Below are 22,217 nucleotides of genomic sequence, written 5' to 3'. Positions count from 1 at the left end.
CACTACATAGTATAAAACAAAGTCGCTGTCTCTGTCCCTATATCCCTATGTATGTTTAAATCATTAAAACTACGTAACGGATTTTGATGCGATTTTTTTCAATAGATAGAGTGATTGAAGAGGAAGCTTTCTATGTATAATAACATCCATTAAATACTGGAGAAATCAATGATGAATTACAATTTCCGAAGCGAAGTCGGGTCTCTAGTATCTTATAAAATTGAGTATTAATGAAATTCTTTTGACATTTCAATATTTGTGTTTGTGATAAATAAAGCATGAAAACGTATGAAAACTAGCACTATTTATCCATATGTAGAACGATGTTTTTATCAAGGATAAATTTATTAGTACGTATTATTATTAAAATAAAATAATTAAATAGTAAAAGTTTTACTAAAGGAGATGGTGTGAAATACTGACAAGGAAAACAGACTACCCTAAGTAATCTGAGATATAAATAGTGAGATTATACTGACAGTATCATGTAAAGAAGACATGTTTTACGGAAAGTCTAAATGATTTTCGTTCAGAAACACCTTAGGTTTGTTCACAACTAAAGCGTCGTGGTGCATCTGCGGACATTCCATTTTTCTTGGAGATACGCCTACCCGATTTGAGAGAATCCACACATTCTATGTTTATTATCTTGCTAGAATCTTGCTGGAATAATAGCTAGAGAACAAGGAAAAGTTTTATTAAATTCGCCCATCGCTATAAAGACTAGTTATGTGTTTTAAAATTTTCATGTAACCTGTTTTATTTCTCGTTTATTTTATTTCGGAACGAACCAAATTGTCTCTGGTATATATAATTAAACTATCACTGTTGTATTTTCTTAAAATTTTCTATTCAAATACATTTTTTGAAGAAGCCATAGATTATAAAAACAATTGAGGTTGTCTCACAATTTATGCATAAATCGGTAATTATGTAAAATAGCAAGTTGTTACGATGTAAATTATCTTTGCCTCGGATTGCGAAAAAGTGGACATGTTTATCGTTTCCATTGTTTCAGGATTATTCTAAAGAATGCGTAGCTCATGTACAGAAGTATTTATTGAAGCATGAAGTACCACCAAATCTATTTGAGGTATCTATCTATATTTTCGTAAATCATATTGAAAAAAAAAACAATTCAATATTTTATTGATTCCCATCAACATTCTATTTTAGCCATATATAGAGGAAATATTCCAACATCTTCGTGGAGAGCCATTCAAAAATTTCTTAGAAAGGTATGACTATTCCTTATTGATGACACGATTGGGTTTTTGAGGTTTTAAATTCGGGTCATTTCTCTAATATAGTATAATATTTGTTACAGTGATAAGTACACGAGGTTTTGTCAATGGAAGAATCTAGAACTAAACATCCAGCTAACTATGAACGATTTTAGCGTACATCGTATTATCGGCAGGGGAGGTTTCGGAGAGGTAAGCACATCTTAGGTTGTTTCAAAGCCTATCGCATTTAAATATTGTGCCAAGGAATCAAGAAGATTTATAAAAAAAAACTTTTATTTTGGATAATCGAGAGGAAAATAACTGATAGTCACGAAACAAACTCGATAACATGCCAGTGTTAAGATGCAAAATAAATAGTCATTAGTATTCCGAATATAACACCGAGCTTGTAACTATATTCATATTCCTCTCAGCTAACGGAAAGCCGGCTCGTAAGTGTAATAAAGCCCTCCTATGCCCTTGGTTGAATAGCAATGGAATTTTTAAATTAACTTCATTGGGTTCTATTCCCCAACAACATCAGGAAATATCGTAACCCGCACTCCAGTACCATTTGTACTATTATTTACATATCATTAATTGCAAAAGGAAAACATTGGCTAATTATGTTCGTCATTCATGAAACAGCAATGTAAAGCGAAAGCAGACGGTGAACGACCCTGAGCACGACGCGGAACTACGGATCCCGCCCGACCTCTGAATTTTAATTGTATTACATTACGTGCCGTTTAAATAAACAATAATATTTATCATTTCAGAAATTAATAGTATTCCAATTATATTAGGTTTAATATTCCCTCATTCATTACAGGACCTTAAAATTTAAACAAGACTTAATGGCACACCTCAATTTCGAGGTATTTAAATTTGAGGTTTAAAAGTGAATCTAATCTCATTCATAATAAAAAAACATATACATAAAATACATTGTCGATTTATATACTTTAAATAAATACTCGTACGAGACGAATGAATTTCAGTATCAGCTTCAAAGTAACTGACCGCGAATAAACGTGCCGCACATTGTTCGACGACTATTTGCAATTTAAACTCTAGTGAACGAAACGTGAAGCTGATTGTTTTAATTTGCATCTCTTTGATTTAGAAGCCAGCCCTTAACTTTGAGGATTAACCGATTCACGTACAGAATGACCGCGCAGTGAGAACCGAAATAGCTTTTGTTTTGGTTATATGGCAGTTCAGTTGTGACGTATCTCTTGGTTAGATTCAATTTAAATTCTGCTGATAATTCAATTTAGTACGAGTTGTTTTTTTAAATTTATTCATTTTTTGCTTGAGTTACCTACTATTGTTTAAAAACTAATGGTCATTGTGTTCAATTAACCTTTATTGTTTTGAACAACTGACTTATTCGATTAATGTCGATGATGACATGAAAATATTATTTTATTATTATTAGGCATTCTATTTACGTTGAACGTAACGAACATCTATTGATTGCCTTTTAACCTCAATTAAAACCTATTTGTACAACAACGACGCAGTGTATGAGTGAGAACAACGCTGGCTTATGGATCTGTAGTTTGCATATCACGTTAGCGTTGTGATATTTAAACAATAGGTCTGATGTCAAATATGGAAATTAAATAATTCGTAATACATGGATTTAAATTGGATTTTTTGTTTTTAAATATTCATAGCATATGCTTCCTCAGGTATACGGATGTCGGAAGGCGGACACAGGAAAAATGTACGCAATGAAATGTCTCGATAAGAAACGAATAAAGATGAAGCAAGGAGAGACGCTTGCCTTGAACGAGAGGATTATGCTCTCGCTAGTCAGTACCGGGGTGAGTGCATTGTGGGTTATGATGATTTTAGATATTTTGCATTTTTTTTTATTGCTTAGATGGATCACGGATCGTTTGGAACCTCTGGGTCTGCGGAGGGACTTCGGTTCCCTCTTGTATTTTGTACCGTATGTTCCATGGGGAGTGCTCTGAGGAATTGTTTGAGATGATACCGGCATCTCGTTTTTACCATCGTACCGCATGCCACCGGAGTAGAGTTCATCCATACTACCTGGAGTAACTGCGGTCATCCACAGTGCGTTTCCAGAGGTCTTTTTTGCCACGTACCATCCGGCTATGGAATGAGCTCCCACTCCACGGTGTTTCCCGAGCGTTATGATATGTCCTTTTTCAAACGAGGCTTGTGGAGAGTATTAAGCGGTAGGCAGCGGCTTGGCTCTGCCCCTGGCATTGCTGAAGCCCATGAGCGACGATAACCACTCACCATCAGGTGGGCCGTATGCCTACAAGGGCAATAACAAAAAAATACAAATTGTATTTGTTTGTATTTACAATGCATTCCAATTTAAAGGTTGGGTCAGTCTCTTAAGCCAATACAATTTAAACTTCGACCTCATGTGTCAAGATGAGTCACAGCGTTCGCGTTATATTTCCATTGTGTATGGGCTCTAGTAACGAACTGCTAACACTAGGTGGGCCGTGAGATCATCCTCTCATCTACAGCAATAAAAAAAAGTTATGTCGTGACGTTTCTAAGTCTGCCTGTCTCGCAATTGATCAAAGTTAACTGAATTAAACTACAGTCGTGCTGGTCGGTGAACGAGTTTTTGAACTGACGTTATAAGCGTGTATATGTTACGGTAAAAGTAGATATTGCGGCAAATGTACACATTTTCCGGTAAATGTGCGCATTTGCCTCCTCGTTTGGGTAATGTGCATTGAACTAACATTTTCAATTTCAAAGAAGGGAAATGTACGTTGAATTCGTTAAGTCGTCGTGGCCTAAAGGATAAGACGTCCGGTGCATTCGTACGTAGCGATGCACCGTTGTTCGAATCCCGCAGGCGGGTACCAATTTTTCTAATGAAATACGTACTTAACATAAGTTCACGATTGACTTCCACGGTGAAGGAATAACATCGTGTAATAAAAATCAAACCCGCAAAATTATAATTTGCGTAATCACTGGTGGTAGGACCTCTTGTGAGTCCGCACGGGTAGGTACCACCACCCCGCCTATTTCTGCCGTGAAGCAGTAATGCGGTTCGGTCTGAAGGGTAGGGCAGCCGTTGTAACTATACTGAGATCTTAGAACTTATATCTCAAGGTGGGTGGCGCATTTACGTTGTAGATGTCTATAGGCTCCAGTAACCACTTAATACCAGGTGGGCTGTGGGCTCGTCCATCCATCTAAGCAATAAAAAAAAAGTGACACATTGGCCGGGAAATGTACATAATATACATTATATTCAGTTCACACATACCTAACTTTTTGGCATGTACATTTACCGGTAAAAGTGTACATTTCCCAAGAGTGTACATTTGCCGTAACATATATGTATAAAAATTCGTAAAAAATTATCGTCTATGATTAATTTAGACTGGCTCGTCTAAATGTTTACCCTACTGCGGATGTTGGCCCGCTCAGACTCGTTCGCGTTTAATGCGCTCCATTCATGAATCTCTCGTAGGGACCGAAACTTTGTTTGTGACTGTTGGACTTAGTGGAAATTAATGAAACTTGAGACATTCTCGACACGAACGTCTTTTCATTTGGACGGTGGCAGAGCGAAAAGCGGAGTAACAAAGACGGATCGCACAAAGAAGTTCTCCGTAGATTAATCAAGTGTATTGTACATATATCGTCTTTTCGCATTAAAAGTGTACAATTTCCAAAAATATTCGAAACTGAGTTAATCATTCGGAATCATTTGGTATCACCAGTATTTATTTTTCAAAGTCAAAAGAGCGTTGTTTAGTTTTTTTTTTTTTTTTTAGTTTACCTATATTTTGACTACTATTAACAAAATTAAGACATAATTTTATCTTACTTTAAAAGACACATAATGTAACTGGTAAAAAATAAAAAAAATGTAAAAAAAAGATGATTAATATTAAAAATATCACATGTTAAACCTTTAAAACACTCTCCAGTAAAATTAGCACGTTTTTGAGATTATATAGTTTGAAAGCGAGAAGACGATATGTATATAATAGGTTGGGGAAAAAGTTTCCTCGCATTTTTTAAGAAAATTTACAACGTTTTTTAATATAGTTTATTTACATTTAACTAAAGTATGTAGGTACCATTTTGTTCTGTAACTTTTTGCCATCTTGTAGGTAGGGACATGTTTCCATTGCTATAGAAATTTTGGGGTTTCTGATCAAAATACAAAATACGAAAAATAAATACAAATCACACATTTTCCTAATTTGAATTTGGATTTATCTTCTTTAAAATTTAAACTTTAAATGATACCAAAACCAGCCAGATCCAAATAGTATAGCCAAAGAGATTTTATTACAAGTTCATACATAAGAAAAGACTTTTTCCCCAACCTATTATTTTAGGCGAGTCGAGTGTGTTCTGTAGTTACTCTAAAATAATTCTTTATTAATAAACATGAAAGTAGGATCATGATTTGTGAATGTTAGACTTTGCAAAAACCTACAAAAAATATTTTTTTCGGTTAACATTGATGATGTTATTTATTCCAAATATTGTACGTACCTAATGGACTCTTAAGTATACAATAGGTCTAGATCGTAATTTTCGTGTCGGGATGTACCTAACGATGTTTGCGACAAACCTCGAAGTAAGTAGGTACACGAAAAACATGATAATCTTTCTGGTTTACTGGCGCGATGTTCATGTGACTATTTTTTTTTATTTATTCACGTTCCTATTATTAGCAAACAAAGTCGTAAGTAATGTAGACAAAAACAAAATTTACTGTACATCGCATCCTTGAAAATGAACGAAAGTTTTTTGCTCAAAGGAAACAAGACGAAAAAATTCATGGTATAAAATAACTTTCACTGAATATCAAGGACCGATGACAATACAATAATTTTCTTGTTTTGTCCTAATACTTTGACTAGAACGAACAGAACAGAATTATATTATTTTGATTTTCAGATCCGTTTGCTATTAAAGCGTGTTTTAAAGTTCTGAACCACATTATATGTTTATTATTATTATTCGCTCGCAACCCATCCACAACAAGGGGTTCCAATAGTTTTAAAGTCATTTATTTACAGAAAAATAATAATTTTAGATTTTGAACTACACAAACTATAACAAACATATATTCCATTTAATTCTAAAGAAATAATTATATATGTAATACAATTATACAAATTGGAACTTGTATTATCGACTTTTCTGTAAGTTCCCATCTCGTAGCATGGTTGGAGTAAACACAGCTTACAAAAACGACATAGTTACCCTACAAAAAATGAATCCCCAATCTCCATATAGTAAAAATGTAGGTAGATAGAGAAAATCATATCAACACAATCTTAATGGAACATTTACAGAACCGCAAAATAAATTTGATTGTAATAATCTCAATATATGATCTTTTGTAGATAAAGTGTCGCTTTGATTCGTAACGATACGAACAATCATAGGTAGCATTTATTTATACGCTATATGGTACTGGGAATATAAACGATACTCGGCCAATTGGACTGAAACGAATTGGATCGCCCTCAATTTGTCGGCGTATTGCAGTTCGCTTCCTCTGCATTTTGTTTTATACCTGTTTTCAGTCGCTTCGTTGATTGATGTTTTCTATAGAACAGCGGGTATACGTTTGTGTTTTAACACAACGAAATTATGAGGATCGTTTTAGTAATATTATCGAATACTTATCCGTCATTAATGTGTACATGAAAATAATTTATTATATCCAATGGGCTATGATTGTGTTTTCACGACCTAAAAAGTTTTTCGTAAACTTTAACAAGGTCATTTGTTTCCGCCCCGAAGTTTGCATAAAACGTTGAATTGTCGGTCGTTTCGTAACGACAATTCTACATACATATGTACATAATATAAAGACTTACGTAATAATACTTTATAGTATGTAGGTATGTAGGGTCAACTTTTCGTATAAAAATCTTTTTGTCGTGTATGATGACCTTGTTTTCATTTTTATGTCCTGTGGTACAATAAAACGTTTTTATTTTATGTTCACGAGTAAGAAAACTCTCGTATCGTCAGAATGTTTCGTTATTGGAACCAGGTTTTATTGATAAACGATCGTATTATGTACGATGTTAGTATTAATCGGATTTTATTGATTGACTTCGGCAATAAAATAAATAATATATTTTTCGGTACGAACGGACAGTGTACATGTTGATGAAGCTATTAAAATATAACCCATAGTAAAACAAAATAGCCAAGACGTGTTTCTTCCACTGCCAAGTATTTTTAGAGTTTTGACATTTTCCTTGAAGTAAACGTCTCCAATTTATAATGGTTATGCAATCCCTCGAACTGTTAAGCATATCTGCTTTTCGGCGGGAATTTGCAGGATGGTAGTATCTATCCTTGCGAGATTACAATACCACCACCAACTTCGTTATGTACGTTTTTTTTTTTAAATCTGTCTGCGGCATTTGAGCAACGGCTTAGTCGCATCGCTTGATGCGTGTATGCCACGACTTATCTTCTAGGCCATGGCGACTTCGACAGTACCACTGCACATCCTATCTTTTTCTTTCTACGCTCGACTTCTGCAAGTGCATCATCTCGCAGAAGGAGGCAGCGGGGCGCGTGAGATACACAAGCCCGCCGCCGTCGAGCGGGGACCAGGGAGGCGGATCTCGCCCAAGCCCTGACCCTATAAGTGTTTCGTACCGTAAGAGGCCCGTACAAGGGGGGGCCTAAGAAGACGTAAAAGCTGCTCTGCACGCGTTTTACGCAAGAGCATCCGGGTGATGGAAGGCCGGCTATCCTCGACCCACGCTGTTCTGACTCAGCGGGGTATTACGTAGGATAACTCACTCTAACCGGCGCCATCTAGGCGGGCTTCGGATAGCCTACCGACCTAGAAGGCTGTTGGTCGTGGCTCCGTACTAAACGTTTCACTTTCCCCCCTTTTTGCCTTTTCATGGGTTTTGTCTCATGCGAGGATTGGACGTTGGTTGTTCAGCCACAGAAGGTTTTAGTCGGTTCGACTCCGACATGCTCCGCCCGCCATCCCCAGTGGAGGGCGGAAGAGCGGCGATTTCCTCCTGACCAAAAAAAAAAAACGCTTAATCACAGTTTTATTTCTGATATTATTTTATTCAGCGTTCAGTGACAAATAACGCGTCATCGCTTTTAGACATAGTTTTATTAAAAGTCACAGAAAGATGATTCACCAATTTATTCTTCAAAACACATTCACAGGGAAGCTTGCGCAAATTCAAATTCACGTTAGAACGCACCGTAGCCTGATTGTACCACTGATTACTAAGTTTACTGTAACGTTTAATGAAACCCGCAAAATTATAATTTGCGTAATTACTGGTGGTAGGACCTCTTGTGAATGCGCGCGGGTGGGTACCACCGCTCTGCCTATTTCTGCCGTGAAGCAGTAATGCGTTTCGGTTTGAAGGGTGGGGCAGCCGTTGTGACTATACTGAGACCTTAGAACTTAGGCGCATTTACGTTGTAGATGTCTATGGGCTCCAGTAACCACTTAACACCAGGTGGGCTGTGAGCTCGTCCATCCATCTTAAGCTATAAAAAAAAAAGCGTCGAACCAACGCGTCCGATGTACTAACTTTAGTTTTCTTAGTTAAAATACGACTTATCTTTATGTGCGTTCGTCTCGGGATGAGCGGCGCTGCAACGTCTGTCTAGTCTCGTGTAAACGCCGAGGATTGTTATCTGGACACGCCTCGGACAGGATTCTACAGCTGACTCGAATTGAATCTTGAGAACGGAGTTCGGCTTTCGTTTCGGTGCAAATGCAAGCAAGATTTTTTTATTGATTTTCGCTTTTAAAGTCAAGAAAACTTTGCGACGTGCGAGATTAGATTATCTGGAATATTTACAGCCATAGTTAAATCTTATAGCTTTAAACGAGTAATTCTTGTATATCAATATACTATATGTATATAATCTGAATCTCGGAAACGGCTCCAACGATTTTCATAAAATTTTGTATACAGGGGATTTCGGTGGCGATAAATCGATCTAGCTACGATTTATTTTCAGAAAATATTGTTTTATTCGTGTTTTCAATGATTAACTCTTCCCGACATCTATTGGCGAATAATAAAACTATTTTTCTTAATTGAGGGCAACTAACCGCTTTAAAGACACAACAAGATGGCGTTATCAAAAAAAAACCGAGCAAAGCTCGGTTATCATCTAGTAGTTACATTTTAAAGTTAAATACACGATGAAACAAAGATTGGGTTGTGTGTTTGTTAAGGATATAAAACTTTATATTCTTATATATTTATATACACATATATTTTTATAAGATATAAAAGAGGAATGAATGAGAAGAATTTGTATCTGAGGGTATCATTTGAAATCCTTAAAAGCCAAATATGAAATTACAATTTGTTTAACTTATATTTCATTATCTATTTATCATATAATTGCGATTTTGCTGCAGCTATGACGTATTGACGTGATTGTCGTCAATGTGAATTATCTATGAAAAATAGCCTAACGATGATATCAAATTTTAGTATGTCGTCATCTTTGCAATGAACATACACAGTCGTCAAAGCGGGCAACGTGTAAACAAAAGGAATGCGCTCATAACAACAAACCGTAGTTGAATATTTCCGTTTGCCATAACACATTGGGTATTTTAGAGTTGTTTTACTGCTATTTTGCATTCCGTATAATCGATTCTTAATCTATATTAGTTTTAGTTTTTGGGTCACGTTTCGGTCTAGCTAGAAGGTATCGTGTGCTCGTTATGATTTCGAATAAAATTGTTGGCGGCTCCGCCATCATGTGTTAACTTTTATCGTCACATGAATGTTGTTACCAATCGCCTTGACCTAGTTTTTCTAAGAGTTGCATTTCCCATTGTTTTAGAGGTTATATAGGTGAGCAGACTATTATATTATTCTGGTTCATAATAAACATTGCAAGTTTGTTTAATTATACCTTTTTTTTGTATTACAATCGAAAATGGATTTGTTTATTGAGCTATGTATTGCTATTCGTCATGCTTGTAACAGTATATAGACAAAAATTCAAAATGTATACTTTTCTAATTGAATACTTCAATCGACGAGACTTAGGAAAAAATATACATTTATTTTACTTGTTATTCGAAAAATTTTAGTTAGTTTATATGTATTGTAAATACTATTTGTAAAATGATAATTTTAATATAAAAAAATTATGATTTTTATTTACTAAGAATTAATGATTACATTTTATATATCAGGTCGACTGTCCGTTTATCGTATGTATGACGTACGCGTTTCACACTCCCGATAAGCTGTGCTTCATCCTGGACCTGATGAATGGAGGCGACCTCCACTATCATCTCTCCCAGCATGGAGTATTTAATGAAGCCGAAATGAAGTTCTACGCTGCCGAAGTAATATTAGGTAAGATAGAAAATAATACGTACCTATACAAAAAAAAAAAAACTTTTTTTCGATTTTATTATTTTTATTTTATAAATTCGCTTACGTAGGATGACGTATTTATGTGATAGTTTCGATTCGGAAATTTGTTTGACTTGGGGCTTCATCTTCGCGATAAAAGCATTCCAGGTGTTTGATTTCGCCGGCAGCAGCCGGTCCCGGCGTCTGTGGGACGGCGGGATGGATGTAATGTGTTCTGCGTCAAACCTATCCCGCCGTCTCAATAGCCCCGACTGGGCTCCGGCTCGGTCCGAGGTAGGGCGCCGGTTGTGAGCGGCAGTTTTTAGTGAGGTTCAACTCCCACATACCCCAAATGCCGCGCGGGTGGGGATCCGGCGATTTTCTCCTGTGGAAAAAAAAGGTGTTTAATTGTCAAGATAGTGATAACTCTTTCCTTGCGCAAAGAAGTCAATAAATTATTTATTTGATTTACTAGACGCTCATGTACTAACCATTGGGTAGGCCGAGTGTTCGTCTGTTGGTTTGAAAATTATATTGCAATAAACCGCAAAAATATTTTAAAAGTACGTACGTATCGTTTCTGAATTTTAATTAATTTCGCTATACTTATTTCTGAAAATGATGTATTTGCTAATATAAACACTTGGTGTGATTATTCGATTAGAGGTCGTCCTTAAGTTTTTTTTCTTTCGCATCATCATGTCTCTTGAGTCGCTCAAGCTCATGGCCTATCTGGTATTAAATGACCACCGATTACTTTACTAATAGATGACGCCGCATAACATCTGTACTAATAGCGGTTTGACGTGATCGAGGCGTTAAATGGTATATAAGATTTACATATACCAGGCATTATGTTTATTTTATCATATTTTTTTCTACTGGTCCCTATTTGTGCTGTGAAGTTGTCATGTTCATTTTCGCGCTGAATCGTGGGGCAGTCGTTAAAATATAAAATTCATATTCCGACCTCATGCCTAAAGATGGCTGTATAAAGCCATAACCACCTAGTACCTGAAACGTAGGGTTGATATTGTTCACCCCGGTAACCGTACTCGTCGAATTCGACAAAGAGTTCGACGTGCAACGTAACCCATGCATTAGCCCTCTGAGTTTCTTGCCGGATCTTTTCAGCGGGTCACGATTCCGATCCAGTAGTAGATTCATTCGCGAAGCAAGCTCCTCTTGAGTTGTTAAGACTCCTTGAGAGGCGCTCGGGCAGCTGTTAGCAAATCCCACCACTCCTGGCTGAGCCTTTGCTCGCCCACCTGTCCTGGTGAAACTGGAAAGGCCTCCGGGCCACCAGTAATCCTTCAGTCATAAAAAAAGGTTGTTATTGTGCAGTCGTGTAATGTATGCACACATCCACAATGTTCTCGTATAGTAAAAAGGACGTGTCACGGGTGTCAAGTGGTAATAAAAATTTCACTGAACAGGTTTGGAGCACATGCACAAACGTCACATAGTTTATAGAGATTTGAAGCCTGCGAACATACTCCTCGACGAGCATGGACACGTTAGAATATCAGATCTAGGCCTCGCCTGTGACTTCTCCAAAAAGAAACCTCACGCTAGTGTGTAAGTATTACTCTGTAATACAATAAAATTTTTCTTCCGTATGCTTTTAATTATTACTTAAATTTTTTTTAAGTGTTTTCTATAAATGACTAGGTGTACAAGCGTCTTGGCTCGCATTAATGTAGAAAAATAAACGTATCAGGTTTGTTTTGTTTTATGTGTCTCTCACAACGTGTATGCAAAATTTCATGATCATGGGTTGATGAGTTATGATGTGAAAGGTTAACAAACAAACAGATTCTCACATTTAAAATATTAGTATCGATGGTGTCATGTAAGGGTTAACGAATAAATAAACTGTCATTTTTATTCACTGTCTGATATTTTTTGACACAAAAAGGCCGAATCAACTTTTTCTTAAAAATTGTTTTGATTACGAATAAGTCGGTACATTTTATTTAGCCCCATGGATAATGCCGTTAAACATGTAAGATCATATTTTATTATCAGTGTAAATAGGAAAATCATCACGAATAGGTTTATTACTGGTGGTAGGACCACTTGTGAGTCCGCACGGGTAGGCACCACCACCCTGCCTATTTCTGCCGTGAAGCAGTAATGCGTTTCGGTTTGAAGGGTGGGGCAGCCGTTGTAACTATACTGAGACTTTAGAACTTGTATCTCAAGGTGGGTGGCGCGTCTACGTTGTTGATGTCTATGGGCTCCAGTAACCACTTAACACCAGGTGGGCTGTGAGCTCGTCCACCCATCTAAGCAATAAAAAAAAAAAAAAAAAAACAACCTTACCAACCAATTTATATCGTGCAACATACAGATGAATTTTTATAACGCAAATTTTGTTCCATCGTAAGAATCCATCCAGAAAGAACACATTTACTTTTTAATCCAACACCTTTAACAAATCTAAAGTTCGATCGATAGGTTGCATCGTTATGATTTTGATTTGAACTCATGTGACTGTAGATTCGATAAAGTCAAAATAAAATAATATGCGTCGGGATAGTCTAACGAACTTTTTTAGGCGTGAGGCGTTTTCAGTTTAAACTTTGGGATCCGTCACATTTTATTTTATTTTAACCCAAAAATCATGCGAATGACGCCGCCTACCACATCAGATTTAAAAATAACAACACTAAGCTCACCAACGTAAAGTTCAAAATTGCAATTTGATTGACGAAAAATTTGACAATCCTAATCATAGTGTGCTTGTTAAATTTTAGCGATACGCCGACTGCCACATCAGATTTAAAGAAAAAAATACACTAAACACATTAACATAAAGTTAAAAATTGCAATGTCATTGACGTAAACTCTTGACAATCTTATTCATAGTGTGTTTATTGAATTTCAGCGGTAGGCCGACTTCCACATCAGATTAAAAAAACACTAAATTTATTAACATAAAGTACAAAATTTCAATGTGATTGACGAAAAATTTGACAATCTTATTCATAGTGTGCTTGTTGAATTTTACCAGTACGCCGACTGCCACATCAGATTTTAAGAAAAAAATACACTAAAATCAACAACATAAAGTTAAAAATTGCAATGTGATTGACGAAAAATCTGACAATCTTATTGAATCTTGCTTGTTGAATTTCAGCGGTAGGCCGACTGCCACAACAGATTAAAAAAAACCCTAACCTCATCAATATAAAGTTCAAAATTGCAATCTGATTGACGAAAAAATTTGACAATCTCATTCATAGTTTGCTTGTTGAATTCCAGCGGCACTCACGGCTACATGGCCCCCGAGGTTCTCTCGAAGGGGACAGGCTACGATTCGTCCGCGGATTGGTTCAGTTTCGGCTGCATGCTCTACAAGCTGCTCAAGGGACATTCCCCGTTCCGCCAGCACAAAACCAAAGACAAGCACGAGATCGACAAGATGACCCTGACAATGGTAAATATTATATTAGTGCTCGATATTCATCACTATTCACATCATCACCGTACAATCGAAACTGCCTTATAACGTAAACGGTATCGATACGAATTATCGATACAAATTATCGATCACGTCTTTGTGCTCTTCAAAAAATGGGAAAAACACTGAAGAAGTATTCGAATTAAATTGCACAAAGAAACATTTATCTATCTTATCAATTTTTGAGTATGAATTTAAAACGGAAAGTAACATTTGTAACTGCAACAACTGAATGTAACTACATTGGACAATAAACTATATTGTACAAATGTGAAGTAAACCTTCGCATTTCAATTGTTTTCCGAACACAATGTGTCTTGGTTTTGTAATGGTGTTTGTGTGTGAATTAATTGGTAATAATGCACTCACACAAAAGGAAATGTATAATTTACTAATATATATATATATATATACCTATATATAAATTGCAATTAATGTTTCTATTTACATATCGAACAGTTGCGTAATATTATTTTCATCTCATTTCTTTGGATTATCATCGCTTCGACGACGTTGGGTGAACACGGTAGGTATATTCAGCTTCCACCGACATTTTCCAAATACATACTTCACACGTAACGCCTGAGTCATATGCGAGGTGTCTCACAGTCTGGGCCCGAACTCTCTCCGAATGTGACTAAAGCTTCGTAGTAATTGATTAGTTGCACGCGAACATGAGTAAAGATTTAACAGGAAATAATGTTTGCAGTTTTTGTAAAAATAATTTTAGTTTTATACTAATTAACAAATTAACCGCTATAATTATTTTGAATTGGATATTTAACGCACTTTTATAGATGTGACCCATATATGTATATATTACTTTAATGGACTAATCAAAATCACTACATATATCTTAATGGTGGTAGGACCTCTTGTGAGTCCGCACGGGTAGGTACCACCACCCTGCCTATTTCTGCCGTGAAGCAGTAATGCGTTTCGGTTTGAAGGATGGGTTAGCCGTTGTAACATACTATACTAAGACCTTAGAACTCATATCTCAAAGTAGGTGGCGGCATTTACGTTGTAGATGTCTATGGGCTCCGGTAATCACTTAACACCAGGTGGGCCGTGAGCTCGTCCACCCATCCATGCCATGGATAGGATAGGTGAATAGGATCTTGACGATGAATGAACACTGAAACACATAATACACGCACTAGGCAATAGAAACAATTTGTTTGTTGATAAGTTCCCATAATCTGCAATAGAAATATAACGTTTACCAGAACGTGGAGCTACCGGAGTCGTTCAGTCCTAGTCTGAAGAGTCTTCTCGAAGGTCTGCTCCAAAGGGATATCAACAAACGTCTCGGCTGCAAAGGAAGAGGGTGAGATTGGATTATATTTTTAATTATACTATAGTGAAATTCAATGTTAAGAATGCTTATGTTAAAAAGGATTTAAATCTGAAAAACAAATTTAAATTTAAATATGATTTACCATAAAATATAAAAAAAACAATATGGTCATCAGTCACTATTTGTCTAGTCATCTGAGAAATGCAAGCGGCACTTACCTATACCAGCTTTCAATGTGCTTTCCTAGGCTTAATAGCAATCACATAGCTAGGTAGGAGAAACGTACTATCCGGCTTTGGAATGAACTCCCCTCCATGGTGTTTCAATCCAGGCTTGCGGAGAGTACTTAATGGTAGGAAGCGACTTGGCTCTGCCCCTGGCATTGCTGACGTCCATGAGAGACAGTAACCACTCACCCTCAGGTTGGCTGTATGCTCGTCTGCCTACAAAGGCAATAAAAAAAGGGTTAAGAATACCAGGCACCAATACCAATAAAATAATATATAGAACAGGTGGGGTTGAATATCTGCATTGATTAATATTCAGATGAACTATTCAATTTTTACTGGTAGTAGACCTCTTGTGAGTCCGCGCGGGTGGGTACCATCACCCCTGCCTATTTCTGCCGTGAAGCAATAATGCGTTTCGGTTTGAAGGGCGGGGCAGCCGTTGTAACTATACTTGAGACCTTAGAACTTATATCTCAAGGTGAGTGGCGCATTTACGTTGTAGATGTCTATGGGCTCCAGTAACCACTTAACACCAGTTAGGCTGTGAGCTCGTCCACCCATCTAAGCAATAAAAATAAAATAAATTAAGTTCTGCTAACACTCATCGATAAATTGCTTCAAACCAACAGCGCCGACGAAGTGAAGGAGCACGTTTTCTTCGCTGGCATCGATTGGCAGCAGGTTTACCACCAGAAGTACACTCCGCCACTGATACCGCCGCGCGGGGAGGTCAACGCCGCCGATGCCTTCGACATTGGAAGCTTCGACGAAGAAGACACCAAAGGAATTAAGGTATTCATTCATTAGGACTCATTCAAATTTTATGTTATGCTACGATATCAAGTATAAGCCGCGTCAATAAAGAAACGAATCGAAAATGGCGTCTGTGTACCTGCACTGACAGATGGTAGGGTCAACAAATAAAAAGAAAGACAGAAAGAAAAAGTTGTTTATTGTAAAAAAATATAAAGAAACAAATGAGAATGTATAACGTTAATTAATAAGCTTATACACGATTATTTAATAACGTTATACACGATTTCGCGTGCATTACTGTGAAGGACTTTTCCGCGTTTGTGAGAGGTCATATTATTTAACACACGTAGCGCAAAAAAACGATAACAATAACAAATTTAACAAAATAACTAACAAATGCAACAAATAACAACAGAATTTGAGAGAAAACGGAGCGCGTCAAGACAGTGAGAACAAAGTCAGAATTGATATTTTTTTTGCAAGCAGTACGCGCCGTGTGCGACTAAAGGACAGCAATAGTTTAGAGTGAGAACGCATGATCGCGGCCGCCATTTTAGATTCGTTTCTTTATTGGCGCGGCTTATATGGTTCTTGATTGTCGATTAAAACTATAATTTCTGCTGAGATATTTTTGGTGTATATGTAGAATATTTTTACATTTAAGAAAACACTCTGAAGACTATTCTATATTTGGTTTTTATAAGGCAATATAAGGCAAATGTTTCAGCAGGTTTCGGTAGCGTAATATTCATGGAGTTTTTTATTTTAATCGAAAACCTTCCTTCAAGCGTCAACGACAAGTAAAACAAAGTTGCATCTCAGTTGGTATCTATAGAATGCCGATGAACCATATAAACTAAACAATATTTACAATTTTCACTTTTCTCGTGATTTATTGTCATGGTTTAATATTACGAACATGATATTTTTCCAGTTTCCAACTAGCTACGCCCGTGGCTGGCAATTTAAAAATCGAATTTTAAATATTTATTGCTTTGTAATTTAAAATTGTCTTCACAGGTATACGAGCAAGCGGTTATCTTGATATGAAACATTTAGCCAGCCATACACATTGATAAAATCCGAAAAATTTCTGTGCCGATTTTTTTCAGTCAGTAGATTTAATCACCAGATCAGAGTTCAACACAAAAGCAACCGCTCCATCGCATCATACTAAGACGCGAACTAGGGTCGTTATTCTTCTTAAGACATGAGGTCGAAGCTTCAAGTTCCCTTTAACTTAAATAAAATAAAAATAAAAAAATTAAAAAAAAGAAACAGTCTCATATTGTGGTAGTATTACAAATAACTTAAGACCTATGTTAGTATTTAAATAAATCAAAGCTTCGACCTCTCTCTTTAAAGACTTTAAATTGGAACGTAGTACTGATTTGCCTCAGGTTGTAGTACCTAAATATGAGAGCCGACAATGTACTTACCGTCAATTCATAAACCTGAAATAGCTTGTATAAAGACATCTCATGCTGATTACAATGCCATAGTGTTTTAAATCACAGTAAATCATGTTTCAGTTAACAGAAACGGATCAGATGCAATACAAGGACTTCCCTTTGGTGATATCGGAACGTTGGCAGGCCGAAGTCGCTGAGACCGTATTCGATACGGTCAACCTGGAAGCCGACAAGCTCGAACAGAAGAGGAAGGCTAAACAGAAGCAGAAGTTCGACGCTGACGAGAAGGGTACCTACGCATATTGTATTAATTACCATCCTTTTTGGGGAACGCTTCCTACAGCCAGTCTGAAGACAGCAAAGAGAATTTTCAAATTAAAAATAGTATTAATATATTCCTATAATATATTATTAATATATTCCTTTTAATACTGTATAAACTATTATATGTATGTATGTATATGTGATTGTGTATATATGTATGTATCTACTTTTTTTTGTGTGTATGTATTTGTAAATTAATATAAATTTTATTGCACCTACCACTATTCACTCTGCACTACCTTTTTTGACTGGTATTGAATTAGGCATTAAGTCCGCCAATGTTAATTTTACACGAAGTGTAATAAATAAATACGGTATTTTATCGATATTAAATGAGGCCATCTTCGAATACTTTCAGAATCGGATTGTATACTCCACGGTTACATTAAGAAGTTGGGCGGCCCCTTCGCTAGTGCGTGGCAAACTCGTTACGCCAAACTGTACCCGAACCGGCTCGAGCTGCACCTCGAGAACAGCGCCAAGCCCGAAATGATTCTGCTGGACACTGTCGAGGAGGTTTCCTCCGACTTCGTTTCCATCAAGGGAGAGCAGTGCATCGTGCTGCGAACCCGAAACGACACCAAGGTCGTGCTCACGAATACGGTATGTTATTTGTATTGTAATTTTGTCAAGAGATTTTCGTACCAAATTATATCTAACAGTTTGAGAGTATAATGCTTCACTTTTATTTCGACTATTTCCAAAACGATGCTGGCGCTTAAGTTGCGGGGTCTGAACAACGGTGATCACTTAATAGTAGGTGGTAGGATCTCTTGGGAGTCCGCACAGGTAGGTACTACCGCTCTGCCTGTTTCTGCCGTGAAGCAGTAATACGTTTGGGTTTGAAGGGTGGGGCAGCCGTTGTAACTATACTAAGACCTTAGAACTCATATCTCAAGATGGGTGGTGGCATTTACGTTGTAGATGTCTATGGGCTCCGGTAACAACTTAACACCAGGTGGAGCTCGTCCACCCATCTATGCAATAAATAAAGATGATGAACTTGAGAAAGGAAGACTGTTAAAAAATGAAATTAATATCTACAATCTAATTTATGCACAGGACGAGATCGGCCTGAAGGAGTGGGCCCTGTCGCTGCGTTCGGCTCACAAATGTTCCCAAGAACTCCTTGCCTCGATGGCGAAGAAAGCCGGCAAGATCTACGGGACGGACGGCGCCAAAGAAGGAGCGCCCCCCGCGCGGCCCCTTCCCGCCGCCCCCGCCCCTCCGCGGCCCTCTAATGGCACCAACTAGCACGAGCTCCCCGCGTCCAACAAGGGCGCGAAGATGTTCCGCCGCTCCAAGAGCGCTGCGCAACTCATCAAGTGAACCGCTGCCGGTGTCTGACTGTCCCGTGATCTGCACAGTGGGCGTCCGCCACAGTGAATGTGTTTGTTATACGAATTAAAGTGATGGGAATGAAAAAAAATAGCAAAATGTATAGATTTGTACATTGTGGTGTTCGAGACGCCTTTCGAGACTAGTGACGGTCGCGTGCCCTTTCGGATGTTGTACGTGGCTCCACAGTGAGCATTGTTATGATTCTATTACGTGAGCACAGTGAACACTCAAGCGAGTCAATGTAATAAATCGGGAAGTCCTGAAACAAAACAAGGAATATAAGTAAGTATTTAACAAATCGATCATGACTAAATTAATGAATGTATTAACGATTTCGAGACGTTTCAATTCTTTATTGTACGTTTAATAATAGATGCTTCAATTTATTCGAGTTTAGAGGTTAGAGACTAGCACCTCGGTTACACTTCTGACTAATTATGCACACACGAGCAAACATAAGTACCGCATTCCGTGTTGGCTCCGGTAGCTCTCTTAATGTAGACAATATTAATTTATAGAATTAATAATAATTATTATGTTACTGTTCCCTCATACTGTAGATATATGAACGGGACACCTTTTAATAATTTGTAAAAAGGTACTTAATAATATATTTTTTTCTCTAATGTGTTCCCGAACAGTCTATTCGAGTTTAGTTACTATGAAATGTTATTTATACATAGAATTCAATGTAAGTAGATATTAAAAATGTCTTTTCTTATAATATGATAAATATTTAGAGGCAGTACTTTTTTAACGATGTTTAGGTGTGGTGATCAATAAATAACATTAGTATAAATGCAATGTATGTATAGGAAATTTTAAAGCATTTTCTATAGTGTATAACAATGGATATGTGCGGGCGACTCGGCATGAGCAGGACGACATTTGTATGTTACTGTATGTTTTGTAATTGTACAGCGATGCATGTTCCGTTAATGTTCCGTGTCTGATGCAGGTTTGAGTTTCGAAGGAGCCGTTCGGTTTGTTGCCATATTTGTCGCGTGAACAGTACATTCTCTCACTAGTAGTATATCCTAGTAAGTTTATTAATTTATTAATTTTAGTGAATACACAATAAGTGTAAAGGATAAGCAATACTTGTGGGTGACAGGGTGAGGCGAGTTTTCGACTCAGCACTTTCCGCATTCACGTGAACTCCGTTAAGATCTATTTTATTCACGTGTACTCAATATTACTAAAAATTATTCAAAAATCAACACGATCGGATCGTTTTTTTTCATTTCATCGATAAAACCTATCGATTAGACAAAATCGATAATGATGTGATTATTTCACTATCCATGAATTCTATACATAGTTTCAAATAGGAGTTAGACTAATATGTAGGAATGGTTTAATGTAATCAAATATCGCGTACTCTATAGGATCGAGTAGTTGCAGTTTTATTTCTAACAAAAAAAAGTAATATTAATGTACAATTTGATTAGAAATCAATTTAATAGGATATTTAATGTAAAAATTCACTCATAAATATGCCTAAGTTACGGTAAATCCTATCACAACTAGGCTGACGTATGGCGTAACGTATGCGAGTAGCGATATCGCTATATTTTGCCAAATAATGAGTGTTTGTTCTAAAGTCAAAATCGGGCCGTCTCGTACATGAACTGTCCTATCAAAAGGGGCTCTGTAAATCCGAAGTGTGTCTTAACTCATATTTGTTACGAACACACTAAAAACTAAATGATGAAGTTCATATAACCAGAAAGAAATCTAAACTATCTTGGATCCCCCAACAAAGTTATTAGGAATGTGAAAAGCAATAATAATTATAAATAATAAAATAGTAATTATCTTTCCATACCAATAAAATTAAAACAAATATTAATTGTAATTAAAAGAAATCTTCATACCAACGTACCAGTGCCACCACTGTATTGTGTCTGTAGGATAGGACAGCTAATATAAACAAATAGGTATATTACACATCACAATATGTATTTGGAAAAATAAGGCATAGTACACACATTAATACTGCAATAATAAATGAAAAGTAGATTTTTTTGTTGGTAGAACAAGAGTGCTACCGTACTGTGAATTATTTTTTAGACTAACACACTAAATACTCATCTGTGAACAGGCTATATTGTAAAGTATATATTCTACTAAACTATGGTAAATGATTAGGAACTAGTCAAAACAATTAATAAATTGACAATTTTTTTTTATTAAAATTAAGTAATTTAAATAATGTACAATATTAACTATTTGAACAGTATTATAGGTTACTTTTGTTCGTACTTGTTCACTTCAATCTATTGTGATATGTTTTCTTAGTATAGTAATTTCTGAAGAAAATACTTAATCTTTAAATTAACATATAATCTTGTACTTAGCTCCTATGTTAATAATATATTTTGTTAAATAGTATCGTACATATTATAATCATAGGATATGTGTATTGTGACAGAAAATGTAGACGCCACAAGTATACCCTAGCTATTTGCACATTAATAAAATAGCTGCATTTGTAAATCTGATTGTAATGGCCAAATTAGTCGATGACAACACATTCCGGTTTGCCAAATTAGGTAATACTTTTAACATAATGCATTTAACAATATTTATATCATCACACAAACTATTAAGAGTAATATTTAAATAATAATAAAAACTCATTTAAAATATAAGCTTGTAAAAATAGTCGTAGCGTCGCCACGTTTCTTGATCTGCATCAGACATTTTGTTACATACCTCTGTTAGATAATACTTTTATTGTAAACCTACATTATGTGTAGTAAAATGTTTATTTAATCAACAA

At 36.4% G+C, this 22,217-nt stretch overlaps 1 protein-coding gene across 2 annotated transcripts in view; it reads left to right on the top strand.

Moving 5' to 3' along the window:
- Nucleotides 1-22,217, top strand: part of LOC101741546 (G protein-coupled receptor kinase 1) — a 45,506-nt gene extending 23,289 nt beyond the window's left edge. The window contains exons 5-16 of one of the 2 annotated variants that reach the window (XM_038012359.2): nt 1,019-1,093; nt 1,177-1,238; nt 1,328-1,436; nt 2,924-3,058; nt 10,438-10,603; nt 12,040-12,181; nt 13,871-14,045; nt 15,281-15,399; nt 16,229-16,391; nt 17,888-18,056; nt 18,450-18,694; nt 19,154-22,217. In XM_038012359.2, coding sequence (XP_037868287.1) covers nt 1,019-1,093; nt 1,177-1,238; nt 1,328-1,436; nt 2,924-3,058; nt 10,438-10,603; nt 12,040-12,181; nt 13,871-14,045; nt 15,281-15,399; nt 16,229-16,391; nt 17,888-18,056; nt 18,450-18,694; nt 19,154-19,345 — 1,752 coding nt within the window. In that variant the 3' untranslated portion in view covers nt 19,346-22,217. The remainder of the gene's footprint in view (nt 1-1,018; nt 1,094-1,176; nt 1,239-1,327; nt 1,437-2,923; nt 3,059-10,437; nt 10,604-12,039; nt 12,182-13,870; nt 14,046-15,280; nt 15,400-16,228; nt 16,392-17,887; nt 18,057-18,449; nt 18,695-19,153) is intronic. The other variant, XM_012695511.4, reaches the window with a different exon arrangement.

The sequence above is a fragment of the Bombyx mori genome, chromosome 8, assembly GCF_030269925.1.
Source record: "Bombyx mori chromosome 8, ASM3026992v2".
NCBI classification, from domain to species: Eukaryota; Metazoa; Arthropoda; class Insecta; order Lepidoptera; family Bombycidae; genus Bombyx; species Bombyx mori.
Note: the sequence above shows the minus strand (reverse complement) of the source record. Positions and strands in the feature narration are given on the sequence as shown.